The sequence below is a fragment of the Chiloscyllium punctatum genome, chromosome 12 (genome assembly GCF_047496795.1).
Source record: "Chiloscyllium punctatum isolate Juve2018m chromosome 12, sChiPun1.3, whole genome shotgun sequence".
Classification (NCBI taxonomy): domain Eukaryota; kingdom Metazoa; phylum Chordata; class Chondrichthyes; order Orectolobiformes; family Hemiscylliidae; genus Chiloscyllium; species Chiloscyllium punctatum.
The window spans coordinates 9,413,167-9,425,254 of NC_092750.1; the positions used below are offsets into that span (position 1 = coordinate 9,413,167).

At 41.8% G+C, this 12,088-nt stretch overlaps 1 protein-coding gene across 2 annotated transcripts in view; it reads right to left on the reverse strand.

The window, feature by feature from the left end:
- LOC140483587 (uncharacterized) overlaps nt 1-12,088 on the reverse strand; it is a 44,546-nt gene that overhangs the window by 29,090 nt on the left and 3,368 nt on the right. The window contains exons 2-5 of one of the 2 annotated variants that reach the window (XM_072581818.1): nt 9,846-9,909; nt 8,546-8,634; nt 6,030-6,097; nt 4,701-4,979 (exon numbers count right to left, since the gene is read on the reverse strand). In XM_072581818.1, the coding sequence (XP_072437919.1) occupies nt 4,701-4,979; nt 6,030-6,075 (325 nt within the window). In that variant the 5' untranslated portion in view covers nt 6,076-6,097; nt 8,546-8,634; nt 9,846-9,909. Of the gene's footprint in view, nt 1-585; nt 622-2,376; nt 4,980-6,029; nt 6,098-8,545; nt 8,635-9,845; nt 9,910-12,088 lie in introns of those variants that run through there. The other variant, XM_072581817.1, reaches the window with a different exon arrangement.

A 12,088-nucleotide genomic window follows, 5' to 3' on the forward strand; every position in this document is an offset into this window, starting at 1 on the left:
ATCAGCCAAGAGGAATGTTGTGAAACTTGAAAGGGTTCAGAAAAGATTTACAAGGAAACGGCTGTCGTGAAACGGTTAAAAGTGGATAAATTCCCAGGACCTGATCAGGTGTACCCGAGAACTCTGTGGGAAGCTAGAGAAGTGATTGCTGGGTTGGAGGGTTTGAGCTATAGGGAGAGGCTGAATAGGCTTGGGCTGTTTTCCCTGGAGCATTCGAGGCTGAGGGGCGACCTTATAGAGGTTTATAAAATCATGAGGCATTCTAAAAAAGAGATAAGGTGGGGGAGTCCAGGACTAGACAGCCTAGGTTTAGGGTGAGAGGGGTAAGATTTAAAAGAGACCTAAGGGATAACTGGCTCATGCAAAGGGTGCTGCATTTATGGAATGCAATGCTCATTGGAAGAATGATGTGGAGATGATGGGCTAAGTGGCTTGCTTCCATAGTGTATGGGCTCTTTATGATTATTGTGTTATATTTTGGTCACCCTATTTAAGAATGGGTATCATTATATTTGTCATTGTTGAGAAAACGTTTGCTGATTCCTGGAAAGAATATTTGCGTTAGAAAGCCTATTTGTTACTCACTATATCCACTGGGACTGGGGTTGGAGAAAAAATGTCCTGAAGAAAAAGAAAAGTTGAATATCATCCACAAATTATTTTTCATCGAAACACTGATACTTATCAATTTACTTAATATAGTCACATGCTAACAGCACAACATTAGTAATTTAGGTTAAAAAATAGAAATTGCTGGAGAAACTCAGTGGGTCTGGCAGCATCGGCAGAGAGAGAAACAGAGTTAATACTTAAAGTCTAATATAGCTGTGTTTTTTATTCACAGGATGTGGGCGTCGCTGGCTGGGCCAGCATTTATTGCCCATCTCTAATAGCCCAGAGGAGCGTTAAGGGTCAACCACATTGCTGTGGGCTGGAGTCACATGTAGACCAGACCAGGTAAGAACAACAATTTTCCTGCTCCTCAGATCCTGCCTGATCTGCTGTGCTTTTCCAGCACCACTCTAATGTAGATTTGATTTCCAGTATCTGCAGTCCTCACTTTTGCCTAGGTAAGAACAACAGTTTTCTTCCATCAAGGACATTAGTGAACTTGATGTTCTTTTCCCAACAATCAACAATGGCTTCATGGTCATTGTTAGACTCTTAATTCCAGATTTAAATTCCACTATTTGCTATGGTGGGATTTGAACCCAGTTGTCAGTCATTAGCTGGGTCTCTAGATTAGTGCTAATAGTGCCTTCTTCATCCCAGGTACCCCACTTCTCGCATTAAGTTAACTGTTTGCTACATTATTGAACTGATGAATGAACTCTCTAACCTCAAATAATGCTGATCTTGCTAATGTTGATCTCGTCTAGCACATGCCTGTGCAACATAACCTGACTGCTTTTTTTACCTTTGACCTGTACATCCCTGCTTAAGTGATCTGCTCACAAACAAAGCTTTTCACTGTACTTTGGTACACGTGACAATAAATCAATTAATCAATCAATCAAGCAGAGTGCTTATCCTGAATGGTGATAGGCTACATGAGTGTTGTTGGAGCTGCACCAATCCAGACAAGTGGGGAGTATTCTATCACACTCCTGACTAATGCCTTTGTAAATGAGGGGAGGAGGAAGTGAGGACTGCAGATGCTGGAGATCAGAGTCGAGAGTGTGGTGCTGGAAAGGCACAGCCAGTCAGGCAGCATCCGAGGAGCTGGAGAATCAATGTTTCAGGCATAAGCCCTTCATCAGGAAGGCTTTGGGGAGTCAGGAGGTGAGTTGCATAGTACAGTTCTCCTAGCCTCTGACCTGCCCTTGTAGACATCTACTCTGTTTTCTAATCAACAGACACAATTAAGTTAGTAGAGTTCATTTATCTTTTAACAGTTTCATGTTAGTTGTTCCTTATTAACCCATGCTTCTCGAAGAGACAATGATTTTGGCCTTGACAGTTACCAAATGATGCTTAGATTGCTCACTCTAAGTGTCCATCAGAATTTTTGTAGGACAGTTCTGCAAATGATTGCCCAGTGGTGTAACACCAGTCTTCTCTTGTATGGTGTGAATGAACCCCACTCTCTGATAAAGCTTAAAATAAGTGACATTGATTGACGACTTATTAAAATTATACATATGCCTTTTGTTTGGTATATCATGGTACATACACAATTGTTCTGCTGACATGGAGAAGTCTCAATTATCTTTGAATTCTTATTAACCAAGGGAGGAAGGTATGTCACCTTTTGGCAGTGGGGTGGGGTGATGAGGAGATTTGGAAAAGATTTTACTATATACTCTTGCTTAAAAATTCCCATCATGTGTATAATGCAAAGAGGAATCTCAGGAACACAAGCTGGTAGGTTCTTACCTTGAACAGCCTCACATTTGCACTGGCAGTCCATTTTGTGACAACATTTGCATCTCAACTCTGAAGAGAAACAGATTTTTCTCGGCAGTAAAATATGCATGAAACTTGAAATTTCTATCAGAAAGGTCCTTAGTTATTTGGTTGACTTAAGGAGATGGGTCTACTTGGGATATGGGAAGTCCAACATCATTAAAAGTCATTATGACACAGCGGTGAACCCTTCTGCTAACTCAACCAAATACCCAAAAAAAGCTCACCTCATCTCGTAATCTGTTTAAATATGAGTGACAGAGAACTCCCAAATTCCACTATTTAAAGAAAATAATTTCAAATTTATTTTTTAGCTCTAAAAGTGAACATTAAACAATAACTATTCACAACTCTAAGCCTCCCTTTCTCTTGACTGCTTATTAAATGCCTCCAACTCTATAACAATATGATGTTCCAATAAGACACTTATTAAAATTGCATCGATTTAATTTCAAAACCACACAGCCGCTATAATCTTCCGTGTCTGTCTTCTTCCGGCTGAAGATCTCCCTGGGTCATCTTCTTTCTTTTTATTGCCAATTTCATATGAACAAGTACCTTTGATTGAGAGTGTTTCCTAATTTCTTGAGTCTCTATTGATGGCAGTTGCTCTCTCTGCAATTTTCAAAATGTCCTCATTTTTATATTCCCAACATTGGATTGTCTCATCGGTTGGATGTCAACAAAACAATAAATTCAAATTTGATTGGGTTTTAGTATCCTGGGGCATAATTTAAACTGATTGGTTAAATTCAAATTGCGTCAAAACAGCAACCAACTCAAGCATCTATTTCACACCCTAACTGTTACATATTTTCAATTGTCCAGTACACTCTGGCACTACCATCTGATCATTTGTACAGGTGCTTCTAAGTTCTCAGTTCAGAACAGCATTCACTCTCTCTTAAAGGTATAGTATACACCTTTAACTTCATAACAAAGTCAATCATGTTGCTTTGGGTGTGGAGTCTCATTGAGGTCAGAGGTAAAGAGGGCAGATAAGGTTAAAAAAGGGAAAATTTGATGTAAATGTGAGAGACAGATGTTTTGCACAGAGGGTGGTAAATACCTGGAGTGTGCTGTCAGAGGAGGTGGTAGAAGCTGAACCAATGTCTACATTTAAGAGAAGGATGAGGGGATTCAAATTGAGGTATTCAATAAAAGACATGGATAAAATAGACATGGAGCAGATGCTTCCTCATGTGGGGCATTCTAGGACAAGAAGTTACAGTCTTAGGATAAGGGGTTACAAATTTTAAAAAGAGTTGAGGAGAAATTACTTTAACCAAAGGGTTGTGAATCTCTGAAATTTGCTACCACAAAGAGCAGTGGATGTTGGGACAGTGAGTAAATTTAAGGAGGTGTTAGGCAGATTTTTAATTGGTAATGGGTTGGAGGGATATGGGGAGAAGGCAGGAAAATGGGGGTGAGGAGCATATCAGCCATGATCGAATGGTGGGGCAGACTTGATGGGCCAAATGGCCTAATTCTGCTCCTATATCCCTTATGAATTTATGAATCTAAGAGGCATTTTGACAGATACATGAATAGATAGGGAATTGAAGATACTTACTTAATTTAGAAAGGCATACAGGATTGGTGGGCTGAAGGGCCTGATCCTGTGCTGTATTGTTCTCTGTTCTCTTATTTTGTTCAACATCAGTGAACCAGGTTGTGTTTTAGGACAATCAATGACAGTTTCACGGTCACTATTACTAAGCCAGCTTCCAATTCCAGAATTTATTAATTGATTTCAAATTCTACCATCTGTTGTTTTGACTCTGTTATAGATACTTTCTGATAAACCTGGTCGGAGTTGCTATGGAAAGCTTTGGAGTAGGTGGACTTGAACGCAGGTCTCCTGGCTCAGAGGTAGGGGCACCGCCACTGCACCAAGAATACTCAAAACAAAAGTGAAAATGGAAATGTCCTGTTTGGTCCATCAAAGCCAAGGAGTGAACTAGAGAGCTTAGATCCTCAGTCTAACACTTGCCCAACTGAACTATATCAGCTGATTGGAGCAGAGGTTTTCAATATTTTCCTGATTAGTCAATTAAGTGAGATTATTACACCACTCTGAACCAAGTATTTTTAATTAAACTGTTCAGAGATGTTTTGATATATATCAGGAGCAGATAGAATTCTAACTCAGATCTCCTTCCCCAGAGGTATGGACCCCACTTCTGTAACACAAGAGCCCACCTTTAGAGTAGGTGGATAATTCTACATTAACCTGTTCCACGCTGGCATCACACACACTTACAAATCTTGGTGTTTCCAAAAACAAGACTTACCGTTATATTTACTGCCTTTATTACAAAGAAATAACCATGCATCAGTAGCAATATCTGCTTTATCAAGAATATGGATAAGGTCCCCGACTGTTGGACATTTTTCTCGACATTTCCAAGATTGTAACATTTTAAATGCTTTGTCTCGGTTACTGTTTCCATCAGAAACGAAGTTCTCAACTTCATATGCCTTAAAGCCTAGGTGTTGAATTGCTAAGCTCTGCCATGTGCTCCCCAGTTTTCCAGCTAATTCCATCAACTGTTTGTCTGAGATGGGTTGATCTGAATCAGAATGAGAGAAAACATTATTGATGCAGAACTAAACTTATTATTGTAACCAAAAGGGAAAGCCTTCAATGGAAATTACCCAATACAAGTCATCAATTAGTTCCATCTTTCAAAAGTATTTGTGCTTATCCATTTCAGAGTTATACAGCACACATGAGGCCCTTTGGTCTATTAGATTGCTGAGCTAGCTACGCTAATCCTAATTTCGAGCACTTGGCCAATAGCCTTTAACGTTTTGACATTTCAAGTGCTCATCCAAATATTTTTTAAAGGTTGTGAGGATTCCTGCCTCAACCACCCCGCCAGATTTTAGTTTTCTTTAGTACCATAGAAATGATACAGCACAAAAGGGGCTATTTGGCCCATCTTGTCCATGGTGACCCAAAAATACCAAGGTGTCCTTTGTAATCCCACCTTCCTGTACCCGGTCCATAGTTCCCCCCTCTCTCCCCCCCCCCATCCCTCCCCCCCCACTGATCCCCAACTACCCCACCCCACACATCTCCCCACCCCCCACTGCTCCCACGGTCCCTGCTTGCAGCACTTAAGGTGCAGATTCAATTACCTTATACTAGAGTAGAAGGCTCTCTACAACCATCACCAACTCTGGCAGCGAATTCCACACAACCAGCACCCTCTGCATAAAAGTGTTTTTCCTCACGTTCTCTTTTTAATTCTTCTGCCCCCCTAGCTTGAATCTGTGACCCATGGCTTTTGAACTCTCTGCCAAGGAATACAGGTTCCATCTGATGAAGGAGCGTCACTCCGAAAACTAGTGTGCTTCCAATTAAACCTGTTGGACTGTGACCTGGTGTTATGTGATTTTTAACTTTGCACACCCCAGTCCAACAGTGGCACTTCCACATCATCTTTATCCCTCACAGTTTTGTATACCTCAGACATGTCGACCCTCAGCCTTTTTTGTTCCAAGGAAAACAACCGCTACCTCTCTAATCTCTCCTCGGAGCTGCAATTGTCTTTACTAATTTTAATATTCAATTGTCCACTCATCAAAACAAGCCCAAAATTATCAGCTTACTATACCGTTTATTTCAGAATTGTCCATATCATGTTCTTCATCTGAAGGCATATTGAGCTCAGATGCTTAGTTTCTAAAAAATAGGTAAAATATCAATAAGTCATTTCCGAACAGTTTATTTTTTAATGGTTGCAGTGTATAATCTTGTATTTTTTGTTTGGTCACTGGATGGGGCCAGCATTTATTCCCTGTCTATATTTGGCTTTAAACTGAATGGCTTGCTACACCATTTCTGAGGGCACTTAAGATTTGAGGCTGGCATGGTGGCTCAGTGGTTGGCACTGCCGCCTCAGCACCAGGGACTCGGGCTTGATTCCAGCCTTGGGCGACTTGATGTAGTTTGCACATTCTCCCCATGTCTGCCTGGGTGTGCTTTAGTTTCCTCCCACAGTCCGCAAGTATGTGCAGGTTAGGTGGACTGGCCATGGGAATTAAATGATTATAGGGTAGAGGATGGTGGAATGCTATTCAGAGGGTCAGTGTGGTCTTGAAGAGTCAAATGGCCTGCTTCCGCACTATAGGGATTCTATAGTTCAACCACATGGCTGTGGATCTAGAGTCACATGTAGGCCAGACAAGGTAAGGACACCAGATTGACTTCCCTAAAGGGCATTAGTGAACCAGATGAGTACTTGCAATGGCTACTGGTGTTTTATATCCCATACATTGTGGTAATGGTAATGCTACTGGGCAAGTAGCCCATTGGCCCAGGGCAAAGTTCTGAGGACAAAATTATGGAGTCATAAAATCGTAGAGATGTACAGCATGGAAACAAATCCTTTGGTCCAACTCACCCATGCCAACCAGATATCCTAAATTAATCTAGTCCCATTTGCCAGCATTTGGCCCTTATCCCTCCAAACCTTTTCTATTCATGTACCCATCCAGATGCCTTTCAAATGTTGTAATTGTAACTATATTCAAATGTAACAACAAACCTGTAATTATGAGCTTAATCTCAGTGTTGACATACCATGTTAACTATCACTAACTTCTGCAGAGCTCATCTGGATCACTAATGTTTTATTTCAGGGTTGGAAATCTGCTGCCCTTACCAGCCTAGTCTACATGTGACTTCAGACCCACAGTAATGTGGGAGACTCTTAACTGCCTTATAGGTAATTAGGGATGGGTAATAAATGCGGGCCTAGCCACAAAAGAGTAAAAATACTAACCCACATGCCACAAAAGAGTAAACATTTCCAATCAGACTGAATGATTAATGTAAGCTAGAAAGAGCAGTTGACAATCTTATCTTTGTTGCTGAATAGCAGTTTAATCTTCATTGTATTAAATGGCTAGAGAAGATCAAGAAGTATTTGAGAAAAGTGGACCATAACTATAAAAAGAGTGCAAGGTCATTCAGGAATGGAATAAGGAGGTACATTTTGCACCTTGTAATATTGTCATTAGACTATTAATTGAGAAACTCAACCAATGTCCTGGATTTGAATTGTGCCATGGGAGATGGGGGTGACAGTATCAAAATTAGGAGAGCTGTCTCACAGACATAGTCATATTTATGGAATCATACCTTAGAGACAATGTCCCAGACACCACCAACACAATCCCTAGATATGTCCTGTCACATCGGCAGGACAGACCCTGCAGAAATGGCAGCACAGTGGTATCCAGTCAGGAGGGAGTTGCCCTGGGAGTTCTCCACATTAACTCTGAATTCCATAAAGTCTCATGGCTTTATGTTAAATCTGAGCAAGGAAACCTCCTGCTGACCACCGTGTACCATCCTCCCTCAGCTGATGAATCGGTACTCCTCCATGTTGAACAGCACTGAGAGGAAGTACTCAGGATGGCAAGAACAAAATATACCACTACCAAGAGTGGCTCGGCAACAGTGAAGGACATAGCTGCTAGACTGTGGCTGGTGCTGAGAGAACCAATAAGAGGGAAAGCTGCCAGCTGCATAGAATTCAATAGCATTGCCATCACTGAATCCCCCACTATCAACTTTCTTGGAATTACCATTTACCAGAAACTTAATTGGACTTACCAAAAATATACATGAGCAGACCAGAGGCTAGGAATCCCAGAGTGAGTAACTCACCTCCTGATTCCCCAAAGCCTGTGCATCAACAAGGCACAAGTCAGGAGTGTGATGGAATACTCCCCACTTGTCTGCATGGGTGCAGTTCTAACAACATTCAAGAAGCTCAACACCATCCAGGGCAAAGCAGCCCACTTGAATTGGCACCAAAATCCACAAACATCCACTCTCTCCAAACTGATGCTCAGCAGCAGCAGATACAAGATGCACTGCAGAAATTTTCCCAAGATATTTAGGCAGCACTTTCCAAACCCATGACCGCTCCCATCTGGAAGGACAAGGGCAGTAGATACATGGGAACACCACCCTTGCATGTCCCCTTCAGAGTCATCCTGACTTTGAAATATATTGCCATTCCTTCACTGTCACTGGGTCAAAATCCCAGAATTCCCTCCCTAATGGCATTGTGGGTCAACACACAGCACGCAGACTACAGCAGTTCAAGAAGGCCCTCACCGTCCACAGCAACGTAGATGACTCTTAAAGCTGCTATGAGTAATTAGGGATGGACAATAAATGCTGGTCTTACGAGCAATGCCCACATCCTGCAAAAGAGTAAAAAAAATTGGTAAGGCTGCATTATTGAAGGGTTGCTTTTTCTATTTTTTTCAGACTGGAGTCCTGTGACCATTGGTGTTTTACAGTGAATATGCTGCTTCCACTTTTGTTTATCATTTCTATAAATGATTGAGATGTGAATATATATAAAGCATGTGGTTAGTCAACTTGCTGATGACACAAAGATGCTGGGATAGTGGACAGTGAAGAAGGTTATCTAAGATTACAGAGAGATCTTGATCAATTGGATCAATGGGCTGAAGAGTGACAAATTAAGTTTAATTTGGATAAATGCGAGGTATTACACTTTGGTAAAACAAAGAAAGACAAGAATGATACTATAAAGAGGAAGGCCTTGGGCAGTGTTGTGGAACAGAGAGACCTAAAGATTCAGGGACATAATTCTTTGAAGTTTGCATTCCATATAAAGTGTGGTTAGAAAGGCGTTTAGCACACTTGCCTTCATTGCTCAGGCCTTTGAATATAGGAGCTGAGACGTCTTGTTGAGATTATGTAGGATGTTGGTGAGGCCTCTTCTGGAGTATTGTGTGTAGTTCTAGTCTCCCAAATATTACGAAGCTGGAGAGGGTTCAGAAGAGATTTACCAGGAAGGTGGAGGGTTTGAGTTGTAACGAAAGGTTGGTTAGGCTGGGACTTTTATCACTGGAGTGTAGGAGGTTGAGAGGTGACATTATAGAGGCTTATAAAATAATGGGGGTTGTAGATAAGGTGAATGGAAGGTGTCTTTATTCCTGGGATGGGGGAGGCATATTTTTAAAGTGACAGGAGAAAGATTTTTAAAAAAGACATGGGGGCAGTTTTTTTTAACACAGGTTTTGTGTGTGGAATGAACTTCCATTGGAAGCAGGTACAGTTACAACATTTAAAAGATAATTAGATAAGTACTTGAAAAGAAATGTTTGGAGGGATATGAGCCAAGCACAGGCAGGTAGTCTAGTTAAGTTTGGGATTATGGGTGGTGTGGACAGGTTGGACTGAAGGGTCTGTTTCTGTGCTGTCTCACTCTATGACCCTATGATTGGTGTAAGCTAGCAAGAACAGTTGACAATCTTTTCTATGTTATTGAATGGAAGTTTAATCTCCATTACATCAAATGGGCAGAGAAATTCAAGAAGAAGGTGAGAAAAGTAGACCAAAGTTATTAAAATAACGCAAGGCCATTTAGGGGCCTTCTTACCTTCTCAAGGAGCAATTAGGGACAGGCAATAAATGCTGGCTCGTCCTGCAACATCATGCCCCATCTGCAAGTAAAGCAAAAACCCCAGAATTCACCCTCCACAAGAAAGTTACTGATTACAGTTTTAACAACCGATGTCGGTGTGTATTTTTTTCAGGTACAGTATCAGAAACAAGGAGTAACGTAATAACGAGAGGTTCTGCAGGTTACTTCTGATTTTACTCAAATGCTGGCAGTCCTGAAGTATTAAATGATCTTCTCTTGTTCCAATCCATGACGGTATCTGTGTTCAAGTCCTCTGTTCGTCCAAGCAGATTGAAATGTTTTATTTTGGCGGGCTCAAGCTAAGCCTCTGTGCCAAATTGTAACCTTATCTCTGTCAATGTGCTCCATTGCCTGGACTTTAAGACATCACCAAAGAATAAAAGTTATGCAGTAATGGGGGAAAAAGATGGTGCCGTGGGACTAATCACCCATGAATCCAATCTAATGCTATGCAGAAGAGCAGTGGAGAGCTGAAGAGTACAAATCGTGGCCCGGGCCTGAGGCCTACTTTTACAGGGAGATGACCAGGAATGTCCTTCAGTTGAAGATTCAGCCCATTCTGTGCTTGAAAAAGAGTCGACGTCACAGAAATTTGGCAGGGATCATATTGCTGTTAGGGCTTGTTTGAAAATTGCTATCTTATAGAAAAGTGTAATACTTATTTTTGAAGGAACTAAAACTCAGAAATAGAAAAAAAACGAAAACCAGGGCCAATTTAACAACGAAATATATTATATAGATTATAGAACAAAGCATTAAATACAGGATGAGGGTGTTGCTGGATTGGCCAGCATTTATTGACCATCCCTAATTGCCCCAGAAGGCAGTCACGAGTCAACCACGTTACTGGGGGTCTGGAGTCACATAGGCCAGACAAGGACAGCAGATTTCCCTCCCTGAAGGGCATTAGTGAAGCAGATGGCTTTGCCCCAACAGCTGATAATGGATCCATGGTCGCAATTAGATTCTTAATTTCAGGATTTTCTTGAACTCAAATTCCACCATCTGATACAGTGGGATTCAAACGTGGGACCACTGAAGACTTCCAGTGTTGATGGATTAAAAGGCCTAGTGATAATGCCACTAGGCCATCACCTCCAATAGAGTAAGAAGAAGCCAAAGTAGGATAAGAGCTGGAGAGTAAAGATAACATTGGGGGTGTACATATAAGAAGACGCAACTTTAAGTATAAGGCATGACAGCACAGCTTGGTAATGTGCATATGTGGGACCCGAGACAAGCAAAATAAAGCAAACAACTGTGATTTCTGGAGATCTGAAATTGCTGGAGAAACTCAGCAGGTGTGCCAACATCTGTGGAGGGAGAAACAGAATCAATTGTTTGAGTCTAGTGACTTGTTCTAAAAAATGGTCACCAGACTCGAAACATTAACTCTGTTTCTCTGGGCACAGATGTTGCTAAACTTGCTGAGTTTCTCCAGCAATCTCCGACTGTTGTGGGCATGTTGCTGTAGCTGCAGAAACCTGAGCTCCAGGTCTCCGAGCTCAAACGGGGACTGGGGATAATGGGGCACACCCACAAGGCTGGGAGTTATATGGAGAGCACTTTTTAGAGATGCTGTCCCACCACATGTAGGAAGGGAATGGGTAACTGTCAGGCAGTTGGCAAGAGGAACAGGTTAAGTAACACAGGAATCTCCTGGGGGCTCTGCTCTCAAATCGGTTTTCCATTCTGGAAGGGGATTAGGGCCCTGGTTCCTAATGGAAGGGTAAGCAGAACCACGTTTGTGGCACCGCGAGTGGCTCAGCTATACAGGAGTGGAGGAAAAAGAAAGATTGAGCTTTAGTGATAGGAGCTTTGTTACTTAGGACAACAGAACCATTTCTGTGGTTGTCAATGTGACCTCGAGGATGGTATGTTGCTTCTGTGGTGCCATGGTCCAGGATGTCACAAGATAGCCGCAGAATGGTCTTCTGAAGGATGGTGAAGAGCGAAAGGGCAATGTCTATGTTGATACCAATAGCTTGGAGAGGGAGGGGGATTTGGTTCTGCAGTCAAAATCTAGGGTGTTAATAAAGAAAGTTAACAAACCAGACCTCAAATGTAGCAATCTCCAATTACTCCTGTGCTTGGGAGTGCAAGAATGGAAAGGCAAGTCAGATGAATGCGTGGTTGGCAAGATGGTACAACTTCCTGCAGCACAGGGATTGGTTGCAGCAAGGGAACAAGCTGGACAA